An 18,737-nucleotide genomic window follows, 5' to 3' on the forward strand; every position below is an offset into this window, starting at 1 on the left:
TGGGAAGACACAGATATTAAACACATTTTCCTTTGAATAACTGCTCATTTCCAAATAGCATTGATGTAATAATTTCTTACCCAGTCTAAACTATTTTAGAGCTACTAACTGCTTTCAGGGGGCTTCACTATTTTTCCTTTTATAGGTAATTAATAAATTTATATTTTGACATCTCACTGTTAATGGAATCTCTCAGGAGGAAATTAATTGAGAAGAAGGTGAACTGGTCAACAGGATACAGCATGAGAAGATGTGTAAGCAGGCATGAGGGCATAGAGGCTAAAATGATTACCTTTTTACTGTTAAAATTTTTCTGTACAAGAAGACAAAACAAAAGAGTTCAACTTGCCTCCATTCTCAGACTTCTCCGAAATGCTAGATATTTTCCAATATGCTTTCATCTGGTCTGCATTCCTGTAAGGGAATGGTAGGTTAGTTATAAGCACCTGTTTTAGCATATTATTTCCCTAGCTTTACACTAGTACGTTACAGACATCTCTAAACAGAGATTTATAAAAATACTTGATCGTTTTAAGGTAAGTTTGTGGAAAACCATACAAAGCAAACAGGAAAAGAGAAGGGTGTGTCTGCATTGCCGCAGAGCAGCGGAGCTCAGAAGCACACACCACTTTTTTATACAGTTAACACTGTTCTGTGCCCTGGCTACAGCTCCACAACTCAAACCCCTTTGTAGTCTCAAAGGGTACAGACAGGCCAATACCCCTGGAGCAGTTTGAAAGCTATGTCTTTGTGCGCCATGATGATGGTATGAGGGGGAGCAATGTTGTTTGCTCTCCCCTATGTAAGACTCGTGGCAGCATAGATTTTATTCCATTTCTGTTCTAGTAGAACTAGTTGGTGTAAGTGGCATAGGGTTTAAGCTAACTTCTGACACTTTAAAGGGGCAGAAAAGGGCACCAAGCACCAAAGCCTCTAAGCTGACAGGGCATTTTATCTCCTGGAGCACTTTGCAGCAGTTCCATCAAAGGAAAGTCAACAACATAAAGCTGTGAGCAGCATGAAGTGCTGATAGATTTGAAATTGCTTTTGGCATTGGTGTAGCTGGAGTGAAATGCTCACACAAGTAGCACAGATAGTAGCGGTTACTTGCAGGAGGTCACGTTATAAAACATTTCTGTTTAAAAAAACAAGACCCCACCACCCGATCCACTAGACCAAACAGGTAGCACACCACAAATACTAGAGCTGCCTGGGAGATGACCTTTTTTTTGTTGTTTGTTTTGGTCAGCTTTCCAGGCTCAAAATTCTGGCCCTGGGTAGTTGCCTACGTGAAAGAGAGAGAATCCGGGCTCAAGTCCCTTAATCTGATGAACCTGTAATGAAACGGTCACTAAGATTTAAGTCTTCCTAGCTAACACTAGGTGTTCTGGGTGGGCATTCCTGCTCTCACTCAGGCTTCGTTACAGAGGGGTTTATGGAGGAAGCCTGGGCAGGGAGACTGGCTTCACCAGAGGTTCTAGTCATGTTGTTCAGGCAGGGTAGTGAACCTGCCCTTGGCTCAGAATAAGCTTAAGGTCATTTGGTGAAAAGTATTGCTTCCCTGAAATACCAAGTCAAGAAAAACTCAGTCTTGCTGGGATTTTTTCCACTTCAAATGATACTGTATTACTACTTTGTCCAATTAACACATTTAAATGTATTGCCTCCAGAAACATCAGAACTTATCTGATAAATGGATCAGGTTTATTTTAATTCTGACCCTTGCTTTAGAAGGTAAACTGATCTATAAGTAACAAGGTTAACAAAGCCTGACTTCCTTCAACTTGGGATTGTTTGCCCTCTTTGCGTTAAAAAGACCCTCTTGGAAATAAACAGTCCAGGAATTAATGTTACAGCTCGGCAAGTACCTAGTGCTGCCAAACCACAGGCGCAGTGGTTGAATTCTGCTCACCTTTTGCTCCAGGGATATACTGCTCTGTCTAGTCCCACTACCTTCTGCTTGTTTTCACAAACTTGTAGAAATATAACGACCTGAGACCTGTGTCTCACTTTCAAGTGCTACAGTAAATGGAGGCTTAGAAGGTGGTGGCAGGTAGCTGCTAGTCAGATAATAATCTGCATGATGCTTGAATTGTGAGACAATGTTACATGGCTTCTGAAGAGCTCCTCAGTTACTGAGGTTTGTTTTAAAACCATTTCAATTAGAAGATAATTTTTGAGCTAGAACAATCAAGAAATCTTTTTAAGAACTGCATTTCTTCTACTCTCTCTAATATAATCCACAGATACAGATATATTTATACACACACACAAAATGTTATTTAACTATTAAGAGATTTTGGTTTCAAATTACTGTATTAAAAATGTCTATCCTGTCTATTGGCCAAAAGAAAGCAAACATTGGAAATCTCATAAAGGCTTGTATTATTACATGGTTGGAATGCGTGCATATTGTCTCATTTTAGTTTATGTGAATTGGCTGCACATGACCTGTTTCGGACCAGAAAATATCCTAAACATCTGATACTACACAGTTTATGAAGACAAAAAAAATTAGCTGTTTCTTCCAGTGAAATTTTTCAGGCTGTCTGTGACACTAATGAATACACTGAAATTAATCTGAAATAATAAAAAGAAAATGATTAATATTACCATTTTGCAGGTGGAAGTGATTGCATGTTTGTTACTCCTCCATCTACTGGTACCACAACCTGGACATTAGACAGCATACTAGGCACATTCATAGACTCTGGATTGTACTTATAATCCACTCTCACATCAGTAGTGCTAGCATTACATTTCCAGTAAGTTGCAAGATTCAAGGGAGTGGACTGGATGCCATTTGAAGATACCTATAAAAGAATAAACCATGGAAAGCAGCTTAATTCAAATACTCCCCGTTTGGGCAGAACTGGGGAATGATGGTAACAAATACAACTCCAAATCCTGACAAAAGATCAAGAGAACAATTGACCTCTGAGTCCTTAATTGCAGAATTCTGAAGACTGTTGCAGCCTAAAATAATTCCTGTTTGTTTAATTTTAAATTTAAATAATTAAAGAAGTTTAAACTCCCTCTGGCCCATGAGGTTCCTTCCTGTTCTGGCTTTTATAAGGCAAAATAGTTTTGTTTTACTCTTGTGTTCTGCCTCACACCAGAAGCATGCTTGCAGCAAAATGACTTCATCCTTAGCAGTTGTGTGCTATACCAATTCAGCTGCCCCAGCAGCAGAGGGCAATACCTGTCATTATGGGACAGGCAGCCAGCAAAACAGTTCTTGCCTACTCAAAGCATTATTTTCGTGCTGCAGGAGGTTTGGACTCTGCTTCTGTAGCTGAGCTTGTGCTACTGCCCTGCTGCATCTCTACCACCTTCCTAGTCTATCTGAGGAATCTTCTATGTCCTGGTGTGCCCTCTCGCCTTTCCCTGGCAGCCCAGAACCTTTTCTATCAGCCAGGCCTTCCACATGCCAATGCCTCAATTTTCCCCAACAGTAGAGATCTTAAATAGATATCATTCTTCCACAGTACTCATTCTGCAATTCAAAGAAATGTTTTGTTCCATCTTTCTCAGCAATTCTGTGTGCCTAACATGCTTTTTATAGATTCAGTACGCCAAGATTTTAAACTATATTGGTAGGATGTGGAAACTACAATGGTATTACTAGCTAGACTGACAGGCTATTTTGTTTTTTGATGTAGACAGTTTTCTCAGACGTTCAAACACTTCAATGCAGGCCTAGCAAATATCTGTTCTCCCTTTGATGTGAGTCTGTCTGTCTTGAATTTTCGTGAAGATTTTTTATTGACAGCCAGAACATCTCCTCACAGATTCACAGAATAGTTGAGGTTGGAAGGGACCTCTGGAGGTCGTCTGGTCCAACCTCCCTGCTCAAGCAGGGCCACCTTGAGCCAGCTGCCCAGGACCACATCGAGACAGCTTTTGAATATCTCGGAGACTCCACAACCCCTCTGGGCAACCTGTTCCACTGCTTGGTCACCCTCACAGGAAAAGTGTTTCCTGATGTTCAGAAGGAACCTCCTGTGTTTCTGTTTGTGCCCATTGCTTCTGGTTCTGTCACTGGGCACCACTGGAAAGAGCCTGGCTCTGTCTCCTATCTACCCTCCCTTCAGGTATTTATATACATTGATGAGATCCCCCATAAGCAGTCTCTTCTCCAGGCTGAACAGTTCCAGCTCTCTCGGCCTTTCCTCACGGGAGAGAAGCTCCAGTCCCTTCATCGTCTTTGTGGCCCTTGGCTGGACTCCCTCCAGTATGTCCGTGTCTCTCTTGCAATAGACAACCCAGAATTGGACACAACACTCCAGGTGTAGCCTCACCAGTGCTCAGTAAAGGGGAAGGATCACCTCCCTTACCTACTAGCAATACTTTGCCTAATGCAGCCCAGGAGACCATTTGCTGCCTTTGCAGCAAGGGCATATTGTTGGCTCATGTTCAACATGGGTGTCCCCCAGGACCCCCAGGTCCTTTCCTGCCAAGCTGATTTCCAGCTGGGTGGCCTCCAGCATTGTTATATCAGTGCACGGGGTTGTTCCTCTCCAGGTGCACTTCTTCTTGTTGAACTTCATGGGGTTCCTGTCACCCCATTTCTCCAGCCAGTTGAGATCCCTCTGGAGGGCACAATGACCCTCTGGTGTATCCAGAGGGTCCTCCTAGTTCAGTGTCATCAGCAAGCTTGCTGAGGGTACACTCTACCCCACTATCCAGATCATTAATGAACCTGTTAAACAGGACTGCAAACTTAGTATTGATCCCTGGGGTATACTGCTAGTTACTGGCCTCCAACTAGATTAACCGTTCAGCCAGTTTTCAATCCACCTCAGTGTCTGCTCATCCAGCCTATAATTCACCAGCTTCTATATGAGGATGCTGTGGGAGACAGTGTGAAAAGCCTTCCTGAAATACGTATAATAATAATAAAATAATAAATAATCCTGAATAAGTAGACAATATCCACTGCTCTACCCTCATCCACCAGGGCAGTCATTTCATCATAGAAGTTTATCAAATTGGTCAAGCATGACTTTCCCTTGGTAAATCCATGCTGGCTAGTCCTGATGTGTGCCTGCAAATGGCTTCCAGGATGACAAGTTCCTTTATATTGTGAGAGGTCTGAATGTCATATGTTCTCATATATTACAATTCATCAGCTACAGCACCCCAAACTGATGCAATTATAAAATCAAAACCAGTACAACTACAAACTCAAACAACCCCCCACCAAATCCCCTAAATTCAAGGAAAATTTGATTTTGCTCACACATACCTAAAGAAGCAGTGTTTGAAGTTTGTACACATGAATTGGAGTGACATGTGAGCAAGCTGAAACTGGTCATGAATCCAAGGGAATGACATGAAGCATAGCAGGAATGCACTAAGCTTACGCATTGTAAACAGTGACATACCCAGAATTGGTCTAGATGAGGGATGACAGTTTGTCTGCATGCTAGCAGACAAAGAACAATTCTTTTAATTTCTGTGTAGATATCAAGTCTGCCAGAGTTCCTTAAAAAATTCCAAGCGGAAAGAAGTGTTTACCTGATACTTTAAAACATCTACATTGTAATAGGATGCAGATGGATTCTGCTCTGATAATTTCTTGAGGTAGACAGTTATAGCTTGCATGTTCATCCAAAAATCCCTAGTACTGGAGTCACTTTGTGATTGATCACTACAAACAAAAAGAAAGGTAGGAGTCAGAAGGCAACACTGAATTTTATTATTTTGGATGTCTAAAAATTAAGATTAGATCTTTCCAGTTCTTCACTATTTCAAGCAAGAATTTTTTCTAATGCTTTATAACACACAATCAAGACAAATTAACTCCTTGTTGTATCTGGTAAAAAGTCTCCTTCCAGGTTGTGGGGCAGTGAGTTTTCTCCACTGATGATCTCCATCACAAGATGGAGTTAATGCTGAATTTGGATTTTACATTTAATAAAATACAATTTTAATACAATTAGATGCTGTGAGGATGTGTGGGAGGTGGGGATGAAAGTGGTATTTCAAAATGAACATTATCCAATTTGGTATAAAACCTAAAATGATAATTAGCTTGGGTTATGACATAGATTCACTAATGCACTGAATTAAGCTTTGTGCTGTATTTGTTACCATACTTTCATATAGTTGTAGAGAGTGTAAGATTTCAAATTTTTTTCAGTTAAAAGTGATTTTCAAATTATTATAAACAATTGTTTCTGAGATACTTATAGTTGCATTTCACCTTAGTAACAATTTATTATATCACTTCAATATGTAGACAAGAGTGCGCATGACTGCAGAAGCAAAATCCTGTTTGGGAGCTACTGGAGCATGGTGTTCTGCTGATGAAGAATATTTTCAGCTCTGGTTGCATCAGGTTTATTTTGAATAAGGATGAAGGTTTTAAGAAAACTGACTCAAAACCAAAATTCAAATCACTTCAGAATCAAAGACCTCCTCTGAATGTCTGTGGATGCAGTGTAGAACTGCATCCATCCCTAAGAAGGAGTGCAGAGTGTGTGGGCAGATTGAAAGCTGACAGTAAATATGACTGCAATGGGTTGAATGTCCTAGAACAGTGACTTACATACCAGTAGTCTGTCCAATTTACTTAGAATTTTGTTCTCAATACTATTGTGATTAATGAAATTTCCATTTTCAGTAAAATATATAAACACTTACTTATCACTACAGAGATCTTCCACAATTTAAATAAATGAAACCAGTAGTAAAATCTTTCTGCTGCTCCACAACCAAGTGCAATTCAAATCAGAAATTCTGACATCACCACAAATATCACTCTCATTAAAAACTTCAATCTCAGTAAAATACCAAGCAAATGATACCCTTTGTAGTATATGATGAAAAGTCAAGTTATTACTATATGGGTTTAAATTCGTAAATATCTGTTACATGCATCTTTTCCAATTAGAGGTGAAGTGTTACAGCACTCAGACAAGAATACTACAAGAATACATTTTCACTTTTTTGCAAAACATACTTTTTCAGTATAATTCACTTGGTCAGATAAAGCTCTGCTAACATTTCAGTTATAAACTGTCATGTCAAAAAGAGATTAATTTTGTATGAATCATTCATTACATTAAGTATGAATGATCAAAATGAAATTAAATACAAAAGAATGGATGCATATATTTGATTCTTTATTTCAGTAATTTAAAAAATGTAGCATCTAAAAGCATTTAACTTGTTTTCAAATTATTTCTCCAATAAATGAAATAGAAACTGCTCAGCTGAAACAGATCTCTGCTAAATAATTACAGCTTTTATTATTTTTTTTTTAAAGATCTCCAAGTGCTGTGATTTCAATGATTATCCTACAATCAGCAGGCTTTTCTTCTAAGAATTCTCCCAAGCATGCTGCTAAACACCTGAGAGATACAGTTATGTAATGGATCTGATCTACTGTAGAAATGATACAGCTTAAAAATATGCTGGTAAGTGACAAATGAGATCAGGTGTAGCTTCTACTTCTTGTTTTCCATTTAAGGCTACTGTTTCATCATTTAATCTTACCATTGTTACTACTGTATAAAGAAATAATTTATAAAATGCACGTAAAAACACAGCTACATTTACAAACTATTTTTTATGGTTCCTGTTATACCCAGCCCAAGTTTCAAGTCCAGTAATCACTGAGATTTTTAATGGTGGCAGTGGAGAACTAAGCTCAACAAGATTAGTTCAGGAAATTAAATTATGTATAAGCAAATCAACAAGACTGTAGAGAATTCTGATGTACATATACAACAACTCACACTTTACAAATCATGTAATTTACTACTATGTTAAAAAAAACCCGCAAAACCTGTATACAAGTTGTGCATTTGGAAGAATCTGCTCTAGTTTGCTTGTGTTTTTCACTCTGAAGCAGAGCACAGCTGGAGATGGGTTGCTGGTGAAGACTTTAATAATCCCACTTGGGAATGATACTGTCATATCACCAGTAATCTTCACAATACATCTAGAAGAGAATGAAAACATCAGTTTCATTGCAACTCATTAACTGCCTAGTTTTAGTACTAATACTAATACTAATTTTAAAGCAATCACTTTCACAATCTGATGAACTGAATTAAAAACAGAAAATCAATTTCAAATGAGGGTAATGTGACAATGTACTGCCACTTTCAACTTGGAAGTCAGGTGAAATAAGTAAAGAAAAAAAGTTTAGCTGGTTAAGCATACAGTAGTCTTGGTGGATATTTTTTAGGCTTTGAAAACATGGCACAACTATGCTTAGGCCAAGGCCTAAGTAGGATAGCAAGGGATGTGACAGAGGGAATGAGGTGCTTTTACTTGCCCAATTTTACACGTAGCACCTATCTGACTATGATAAAAACCCTTCTCATTTTCAGTGTTCTCATTGAACACATTTTTATAAAGCAGGGATATATGAGCTCCTAGCAGGATGCAGGCCAATAGAGAGCAATAAACCACTGTTGCCACTTATACCAGGGAAAAAAACCTCCTTTGAATCCCCGTTCTAACATATATACATTTTCCCCCCAAATATTAAAAGTAAAACCAGTGTGTTTTCTTATTGTAACTTATTACATTCAAAACAATTCACTATTTAACTAACTTTGTGGGATCTGCTCCTTTAAAGTACGCGTTAACAGATTCAGTAAGGGCTACTGCAACAGGCAAGGTGTCCTGGTTTCCAAGGCTGACAGGGCTGGGACCACGTGAAACACCTAGAATACATACAGTGTATAGGTTTAATTTTCAAAAAGCTTAGCAACAGATTTCAGAATGGTTGACTACATCTGTAATTTTCACAAGAGGTTACTACCATCAAGGTCACAGTAGCATCTGAAGTATTACCTGAAAAGTGTGTAGAAAAATATAAACATAGTACAGCACCACTGTACCATTGAAACACTGCTTAGCAGCCTAAGAAAACAGGACTACAGTATGACATTATGTAAATGGACAGACACAAGGAAATACATGTGAGACAGAGAAACACTGCATTAAAATGGCTACTGATGAAAGTGAAGTCAACAGATCCAAAGGAAATTAGATATTGACTAGAATACTTAAAAAAAAAAAAAAATCCCTACTGTATGCTTATTGTATAGAAAAAGGTATGATAAAATGGTCATGGAAATGCAAAGAATTAATTTACAGTATGCATGAACTTAAATGCAAATACATTAATATTACCACACATAAGTGAACAGTTGAATATTCTTTTACCTATTTCAGCCAACAAAGATTACAATTCCCAAGCAGAAATTTTTGGAGAATCCTTCACAGATGCCTGTGCCAACACAACACAGTTCCAATGCATAGCTATAAAAATCAACTCAGACTTCATGCTAAGGCTTTTTGAAATGTGTGTGTACAACTGACAAAACCAGTTGTCATGGGATTTTACTTTTCACCAATTTTCTATATGTGTACTGAATATAGAAGATAATACTGGAAGGTCTGTCTTTTTATTAGTGCAGTAGTGTAGTGGAGAGCATCTTACTAACTTTTTGTGCCACTGCTGAAGTGGCCTGTATCACATAATATTATCCATCACAAAGGAGACACAATCTTTCTCGTTTCATGAGCAAGTAAGACATTTTTCTTTCATATCATAAAGTAGAAACAAAATACTTCCATATAATATTGCTCATGGCAAACATCCTATTTGCTCTAAAACAGTGGCTGTGCCTTCTGAGGTTTTTCAGAGTAAAAAAGGAAGTTGTGACCTTGTTCTTCACAGAAGGTCTAACATGAGATACTAGACCTTAAATTCAGAGATAAGTGAAAGAAGTAGTAACAACAATAGAGTAAAAGACAGGTGTTGGTCTAATTCTACTACCTCACACCTCACCCTCACTCTCCATCATGATTTCTTGCCTAAGGTAGTAAAATGTTCAGAATACTTCTCAGCACCATGAAAAAAATCTCACTGCAACATTTAGGCCTCCTTAGATCAAAAATTATACTCTAGTCAGCAGTGTTCAAAAATTCTTAGATGAACGAAATATTATGACACTGGCTGCAAAACTCTAAGTTATTTACTTTTTTTAATATGAACAATAAGTTGGTTTTATTTATTCTTTCAGACAACACATGGGCCATGTTTCTAAAATTTTTCTTCTCTCACTGAAAACTACCAGCAAAAGCTGTGATTCTCAGTAGTCTCAGGAATCCAGAAAGCATGACTTCAAGAAGCAAATGTGCAGTAAAATAATGAGTTAACAACAGCCAGAATTCTGTTTGGTGAAATATTGAACTCCAGAAGTATTCTCCACTAAAGCCAAAATATGCACTCAATGGATGTGGCACTATGTTTGCTGGGGTGTTTTACTGTCTTTTTCCCCAATTTACTAAGGAACAAGAAACAATTGCAAAGCAGATAGGAGGTGATTACCCTGCATTAATTATACCAGATTGTTTACAGACGTATACATTCTTTTAAATTCTTTTACTTATAATGGCCTTCTGTATATTTTTATATTGATATTTGAAAATTATACAGAGTAATGCAAATATATAAATGATATTCCTATCAGTAAAAGACAAATACTGAATTTTTGTCTGAAGAGTGAAATTTATCAGGAATAACACCACTATTTTTACTTTTTGGGGGGAACACTAAAGCAAATATATATATATCTCTATATCTATCTATATACATTTCTGACATGTATTTAAGGGACTACAAATGAGATAGTTTCTCTCTTACTTGCTCTGCCCCCACTGTTCATCACCTTTTGATTCATAAAAATCTATGCGTTCTCCTAAAAACCAATAAATTGAAACAAGTGTAACCACATAACCTAAGTCTGGAAGTCATTGTTTTGTTGCCTTGCTGCTGAAAATACAATGCAATGCAGTGATATCCAGCTTCAGGGTCTTCCACGCCTGCTGCAAGCTCTCAGATGGATGGGGCATCACAGAGCTGCGCCAAGGTGGTCTAGCTGCATTGCAGGCTGCAGCCCAGCTCAAGGCTCCAGTTCTAGCACCTTCGGCAGTAACAGCAAAGCTGGCTTTGAAACCCTGCCACGTGCCTCAGCCCCAACCACCATTAACAGCCCCTGAGCTGTGCTGACACAAGAGCTAGTGACACAACCATGCAAACAGGTACATTGACACACTCAAGGAGGTTGCCAAACTGCAGAATAAAAGACTGCATCATTGGTCATAAAAAGGGCAAATAAATAAACCTGATCAAATGGTTTTAGTTCTGTTTAGAAACAAAGATTCAGACAATTTTAATATTGGCTAAACAGCTGTCATGAAAATAAAATTTAGTTTTTAAAAAATATTACCTTTATTATGTGTATCTTCAAAGATTTGTATTATAGAGAGAGACATTTTTACCTACTTGTCTTACGAGAATAAGGATTGTCAAAGTAAAAATGTATTCACTTCACTTGAAAGAAAATAGCAAAGACAAACTGAAGAAGCAAGACCAAGTTTCAGGTTGGTTGGGGTGAGAAAGGTAGAGACAGAAGATTACGTTATATAAAAGTGGTTATATCAAGTTGTGGTGATTTCAGCAACATATAACTTGTTAAGTAGTTGAGCTTCCGAGCTACTTGTATCTGCCAGGTACCAGAAATAGCTGGAGAAACTTGTTTCAAAAGAAATACAATTTTATTAGGTGTAGTGTATTAGGATGATTAGCTGACATGTAAATCTGCTTTAAGTACAATACCTGGTGGTGTCTCACAAAGCTTTTCAATTGTAGGAAGATTTCCAATCAAAAGATCATCCTCTATTACATTTAAATGAAACAAAACATTGCAAGAGAACAAAATATTTCAAGCAAAACCAGATGTTAAATAATTAAGATATGTAAAAATAATTTGCAAATTAAAATAACGCTAAAGCATAAAAGAAACATTCAATTATGCATGCTTTAAAGTTCACTTGGAAAAAGATAATTAGAGTCAACTCTCCATTATTCAGAACAAATGGAGTAAGGGAAACACTGGACTGTGCAAAAGTCAAAAGAATACAGACAGCAGTGCAGAGTATATCCTCATGCCTCAAAGTCATTCAGCCATCTGCACTGTCCTTCCCAGCCTTCCAGGACTATTTAATTCATACAGTCAGTGCATATGGAACTGACCTTGTTTATTTTTGCTAGGCCAGGTTAATGACCATGTCAAACCTCGGTGTCAGCACACACCTCCTTACCTCTGCCCTCACCTCACGATCTCACTCTGTCACTGTCTCCAACAACACACACACTCAGAGCTGGGGCTATTGATGCTGCTGCCACCAACTTTTGGTTCCTTGGCACCAGTGCTGAGGCCTAAGGATGTGAGCCTGGATGGACTTTGGCAACCAAAATATCAGTTATCTTTCTGTAATGCTTCTCAGCATTTGGGAAACTGGTGGACACTGAACTGTAGCGGCTAAGGCTGGGCAGACCTTACTAGCTTTGATCCTGCACAGGGTTGAAACAGCTCCACTGCTTTCAGTGCAGGACTGCCCCTAGAACCTGTGCAGATGCTATCCTGAGCTGCTGAGCCTGGGTGATGAATCCTTGGCATCAGTAACATTCACAGATAACTGAGTGTTAACTCAAGAATCTGATTTAACTTGGGACTAAAGTGCTAACAGTGTTCAGGAATGAAATACTTCAGTTGTGCTAAAGAAAGAAGTTAAAGTGTCTTAAAAAAATGCAAACAAACAAAAAAACCCCTAATAAGTTTCCTTTCCATTTTTTATAACCAAATATCAAAACTGAAGGACTTCCCTTTAAAAACATAAGAAAACCTTCTGAAATTAGTGGCAACACATGAAGACTAATTTGCTTTTCATCTTCATCTTTTTTGTTTGTTTGTTTTGCTTATACTAAACACCTCTGTTTAGCTTATATACTTCACAAACTTGAAGAAAAAGGTGCATTAGTTTCATTTTTTTGAAAATTGCTATTAGAGGATAACAAACAAAATAAAAAGAACATAGAAGAACTCAATTTTGTGAACATTTATATTCATTCAAATTTATTAGTATCCACAAATATTTCTGCACCTATACAATAACATCTTCTGAACAAATAGATGACAGCATGTTGTGCTTGATGACTGGATATACAAGCATAACAAATAAGAATTCATAGAATATTAATTTTGAAAAATATTTCTCTAAAGAACATGCCATAATTGGATCTATGGTCTAATCTAATTAAATCCACTGCCCTGTCTCTCAGTGTCATTTAGAAGCAGGTATTGCAAAGGATGCTTGAAGTACCTAGACTGGACTCACATATGGAGCAACTAACTCCAATGAATGGTTTTCCTAACAGGTGGAACCTAGTGGCAGAATAACGCTATTTCTAAAATAAGTTAAAATGCTTAATTTAACTTACCAACTGTAGGCGTGTTTGCTGCACTGAGGGAAGCAGAAGAGGATATTGAGGAAATGCTCTCTGCACGTGCCAAGGGAGCTGCAGGAGGTGGACTTGAGTTGGAGGTCAACGGAGGGCTGAATGGCCTAGGCTGAACAAAAGAGATTACAAGAGTATTACACAAAGTGGTTTTAAAGAGATGAAAAAAAGACTATAAGTAGAAGAGTTCTTCATTTCATGCCACAATCAATTTCATAGTGTTTCTCAACATAGTTCCTTTAATGCTTTATCTACCCTAGTTTTTAGTATAAAACAGAGAACCCACATTTTCCATTGGAATCAATTCCATTATTTCATAGGTTATCATGATTAATTTTTTGCCTGGGTAGTTAAGTCTAATATATTTGATTATGTAGCAGCCTGTCAATAATTGTGTTACAACACAGTAGCAGAACCTAAGCCTACAGCCTTGTGTATGTGTGCAGCAAATGTGGATTTACAGAGCTAAAGGAGAGCTACTAACAAAGTGGAAGCGAGTCCAGCAGAGGGCAACTAAAATAGTTGGGTCTGGAGTACAAGAGAGAGGTACAGGCTGGAGGACCTGGGTTTGTTCAGCCTGGAGAACAGAAGCCTAAGGAGCAGTCTTTTACCAGCTGAAAGGGGGTATAAAGAAGGCAGAGTCAGGCTCTTCTCAAAGGTGCAAGAGCTACAGCAAAGAAAATTTCAGCTGAAATTAGGGAAAAAATTCTGTCTTATAACTTGTGGGACAGGTTGCCCAAAGAGACTGAAGATCTCCCTTTCTGGACATTTTCAAAACTCAGCATGTCCCTGAGCAACCCGATGCAATTTTGAAGATGGCCCTTCTTTGAGCAGGAGGTTGGCCTAGAGATCTTCAAAAATCCCTTCCATCCTAAATCTCTGGATGGTTTGATGATTCACTTAACTGTTAAGGTTAAGTAATAATCATTTTGGGATTAACCTATCTAAGAGGTACTGGAACACCTGAGGCATCTATTTTGGCTGGGTAACTGTTTTTTTGTTTTGTTTTTTTTTGTTTGGTTGGTTGGTTTTGGGATTTTTTTGTTTTGTTTTGTTTTAATTTCGGTTCGATCATGCTTGTTGCTGTGTATGTGGTTTTTATACAGACTATGGGAATTGTAAAAGGAGTTGATATATAATGAAGATAACTGTCAATCTTCCAGTTGTACCCAGATAATAGCTAATTTCTAAAACAACAGTATAAAATGAATATAGCTTTGTGCAGAATCATACTTTATAGCAGAACAGTACCAGCTGAATTCTTCTTTTTAATTATGATGACATGAAGAACAGATTCCTTGGTCTAAGAGCAATTACTACAATTTTATATTGGAATAAGAAAAGAATCTCAAAATGAACCCTATTTTGACCTTATAGAAATGCAAAACAGTTTAAAAATGTTTCAGTTTTGTCAAAGCATAAGACCAGAATTTTGTCCGTAACAAGAATATAGTGAAAATATCTTGCTGCTTTGAAAGACAGCAAGAGGATCTTACCATGGTAACATTTTTCCAAGTCAGTAAGTCAAATGAAACCCAAAGAATCCTAATATTCACAGAGGAGATTAAGCGTGGCTTGGTCTGATACGCTGTCTGGGTATTTGCATTCTTTGCCACATTCCTTATCGGCAGGTGGACCTACTGCAGGCAGTGAGCAGAGATGCAGGCAGTGTGCAACCTCTCACTATCCTGATGGGCAGCTGCTGCAATCTGCCACCTCCCTTCTCCACCAACCAGCGCCAAGGGCAGAGAGAAGTCACAGCAGGGCTACTTGTGTCAACACATGACTGATAAAGATCTGCTTAATACCATTCATTCCCCAAAGCTTTGGTGATATCCCTGAATCAATGGAGCTTTGTTAATAACTTCAGTAATATTTTACATTTTGAAAACTTCAATCTCATACACATGCTATCCTTTCATTATCAAATTATTGATTTGTTCAATTAAAAACATTCAGCCGATGCAAAAATTATGTTTTGGACCTCAGTAGTTCTATTAAGAATTATTTTGTTATAGTAATATAGTTATGAACAACTTCCATGCCTATCTGGCAATGGTGAAAATTTGCTTATATGATTCTTTGAACATCAGCTGGAAAGTAACTCCACTGTAACAATATAAATGAATGGTGTATCTGAAATCAAGTTACAATGGAGAATTAAAAAAAAACAGTCAATACATACTATTTCATTAATCCCACTAAGTTTCCCAGTAGACAGTTTTGGTCTTGAAGCAGGCCTTGGAGGGGGTACAATGGTGCTTACAGAAAGAGGAGTTGTGGGCCTTGCTGAAAGAAAGCAAATTTAAGGAAATAAATTTTAGAAAGGTCACACTGAACATAAATATGTACTCACTTGAATAGAATAACTGCAAGTTATGTTTCTATTAGAAGTTCCTATTTTAGAAGATCCATTTTGTAAGATTTACCACTAATCATAAATGCTTTTAAAATAGGGCCATGTGATACCCTGAAAAGTGACTCTAAAAATGGCATCATGGGCTTTCTCCTTTTTTTTTTTTTTACACCAAATTTTGCCCACTGAAATCCCATTGACTTCAATAAATATACAGCAGCATAACAGGTAAATTACTTTGTTGATTGTAAGAACACACTAAGTCCTTATTATCTCTTAGCCAAGCTATCAGAAGTAAAAAGCAGTTAAAAAAATAGTGCCCCCATGTCCTTCTAAACCTAACAGAAATAACTAACAGATGGTAGCAGCAGTACAAAGATGCTACATTTACAAAGTCACTTTTCTGAATAGAATGAATAGAACTGTATTTTAAAATAAATGTTAGATGCCATCCAATGAGTACACCAGATCTAAAATTAACCTCAAAATAGACTGAAATCCTAATATATGACTATGTTGTTACAGTACATCCTATTATCTCCCTCAAATTATTCTGGATGGTTCTTTTTTAATTAAATCAGCTAATGTTATTTAAAATGCAACTTTTAAGTATTAAGTTTTCTCAGGCATTCAGCATAAGTCTGCTGCGGTCAAAGTACAGGAGTTTCATCAGTGACTTGGGAAGAAAAAAACTAGGCTAATACCAACCACATCCATCTTAGGAGCTGCAAACTCAAATGTCCCCAGATAAATTAACTTCTAAAACATCAGTCATTCCTGTAAAATTCTTATTATGTCCCAAGCTGACAGTGCATGCTAAACACCAAGTAGTCTGCTGCAGTACCACAGGTATTCAGTGAATCATGGCATGCTTGCCCAAATGCGCTTTACTGTGATATCATCAACACTTCAAAATACTGGGTGTTAAAAAAGAACAGTTTTAAATCCAATTTATTTAAATTTATTTAATCTGAAAATATCTATACAAAGCCATTTAGGAATGGAATTGGTTTTGCAAATTCAGTCACTTAAATTTTTGAGATCTCACTGCTGACATCCCAGAAAAACACATTCTTATTTCTAGAGAAGCAAAGCTCTGCATAGTTAAGAGAAAACAATGCTTTTAATTGAATAACTTGAATTTTTATTATTATTTCAAGCTGAATATTTACTTCATTGTCATAACTTCCAAGGAAGTTGGTGCTTACAAGCAGTTTAGTACATTCTAAGTAAAAAGATGAGTTAATTTTAACATCAGGTGAGTGATAATAACAAAAGAAAAATGAGTCCGAAGTTTGCTTTTTGGTGTCAGTTATTAGCAAAGAGCAGTACACAATGCATGCTTGCCATACCCTTATTTGTATGAGCACAAGAAGACACTAAACTATAGTCCAGTAGTGCTGAAGATGATGCGGAAGAAATTTCAGCAGCAGTGCCAGTTTCTTCAATGAATAATTGTTCATGGCATATAGTATTATTGAAAAGGTCACTTTGATCCTCAGAAGCACAGCTGTTGGAAGAATTCCCAAGCAAAGCAGAAGAGGCAAGGCAGGCATTTTCAGTTTTAAAATGCAATCTTTGGGGCTCCTTCTTGTCTGGGCTTGTGTGTCTAATTGTAAGAAGTTCATCAGCAAATGAAATCCACTGACTCTGAGACCGTGAAACACAGGATAAAGTACTGGTACTCCCTGATGGTGCTGCTGTAACACCAGATTTGCACAAAGTGCTGATGGTAAAGTCTGGTGAGGATGGGCTTGTAGACCCAGAATCTGTCTGGTGTCCAAGCAAAGACTGAGATACTCTACACCCAGGCAAATCAGTGGGAGATGAGAAGGAGCTCCTATTGTGCTCTTTCAGTGTAGCTGAAGAAAAAGGGAAGAATTGAAACTAGGACCAACACTGAAAAGATAAAAATTTCAATATTCAAAAAAGTATTCAATATCCACTGCATGAGGATTACTAGCCAGCATGAAAAATAACGGCTCTGGTAGGCTAAAAATCCCACCACTTACAAATAAAAGAAAAAAACCCCAGCCATATATCACATGTACTTCATTCACACTGCCAATCATGTCACTTTCCAGTTTTTAAGTAAACCAAAAAGTAATTTATCGTATTTTTCTCCACTTAAGGCCCTACTTCTCATGACTTTCCTTATTCCTCTAACTTCCTCCCTGTCTTGGCTTAGCTTCCTCTCATCTTTGTCTTTTCCTTCTTGTGTCCTACTCCATTTTTGTTTCCACTCCATAGTTTTCTGCTTTCATTTCTTTCCAAGTTATTTAATCAAACCTATCCTATTCTGTTCCTTCCAAACATTTTTAGCCTCTCACCCTTAACATTTGTAATGAGAAGGCCCAACATAAATGGCTGTCCAGTGAATGAATGAAGACAATGCAATCCTGAGATCTTGTTTGATATTCTTCTGTCTGCATCGACCTGTATCTAGTGAGTACCTATATGTATAAGGCATCATCCACCCCAGTTTATTTCCTCTCTCATCCTAGAATCTTAAGGCTCCTGGAAAACAGGAGTTTTCCACAATTATTCCCTGCATTTGGCTGTTGCCTGTTGCAGTAGATGACAACAGAAGCAGAAAATGCAAGGTTAGTCAATTCTCAACATCTTGCAGATTGGCAAAGCTAGGAGCAACAGCAGAGCGACATACAGAATCAAAAAAGAGAGCAACACATTTAAAAGTTCAGATCAAAAGTGTAGGTGTCCTCTCTACAGTGGTCCTTTTGCCATGAACAAGTACATTCTCTAAGCCCACGTAAACAGAGTTTTAACACAGCTTTCCCTTTCTAACAGATATTTTAAATATCATTCAAAGGCTTTAAAATACTACTGTGAATCCTGTTCAAAAAGCAATGTGGAAATGTTCAAAACTTTTAAAAATACATATGGAGGAAAATGAGGAAGATAAATAAAAAGAAGCATATTTACAATATTAATAGCTGGCTAAAAAATGTCTGTTGTGTTTGTTCAAGATAACAAAGTTAGCTTAAACTTCTAATAAAGCAGAATTATTCATGGATGACCAAAGTTTAC

General features: G+C 37.5%; 1 protein-coding gene across 5 annotated transcripts in view; it reads right to left on the reverse strand.

Moving 5' to 3' along the window:
* FCHO2 (FCH and mu domain containing endocytic adaptor 2) overlaps positions 1-18,737 on the reverse strand; it is a 96,262-nt gene that overhangs the window by 4,802 nt on the left and 72,723 nt on the right. For 3 of the 5 annotated variants that reach the window (XM_069776010.1, XM_069776009.1, XM_069776011.1), the window contains exons 17-24: positions 17,042-17,551; positions 15,519-15,622; positions 13,316-13,445; positions 8,573-8,684; positions 7,796-7,951; positions 5,521-5,653; positions 2,614-2,813; positions 350-414 (exon numbers count right to left, since the gene is read on the reverse strand). In XM_069776010.1, the coding sequence (XP_069632111.1) occupies positions 350-414; positions 2,614-2,813; positions 5,521-5,653; positions 7,796-7,951; positions 8,573-8,684; positions 13,316-13,445; positions 15,519-15,622; positions 17,042-17,551 (1,410 nt within the window). Of the gene's footprint in view, positions 1-349; positions 415-2,613; positions 2,814-5,520; positions 5,654-7,795; positions 7,952-8,572; positions 8,685-13,315; positions 13,446-15,518; positions 15,623-17,041; positions 17,552-18,737 lie in introns of those variants that run through there. The other 2 variants (XM_069776012.1, XM_069776013.1) reach the window with 2 other exon arrangements.

Source organism: Haliaeetus albicilla, chromosome Z, assembly GCF_947461875.1.
Source record: "Haliaeetus albicilla chromosome Z, bHalAlb1.1, whole genome shotgun sequence".
In the NCBI taxonomy this organism is placed as follows: Eukaryota; Metazoa; Chordata; class Aves; order Accipitriformes; family Accipitridae; genus Haliaeetus; species Haliaeetus albicilla.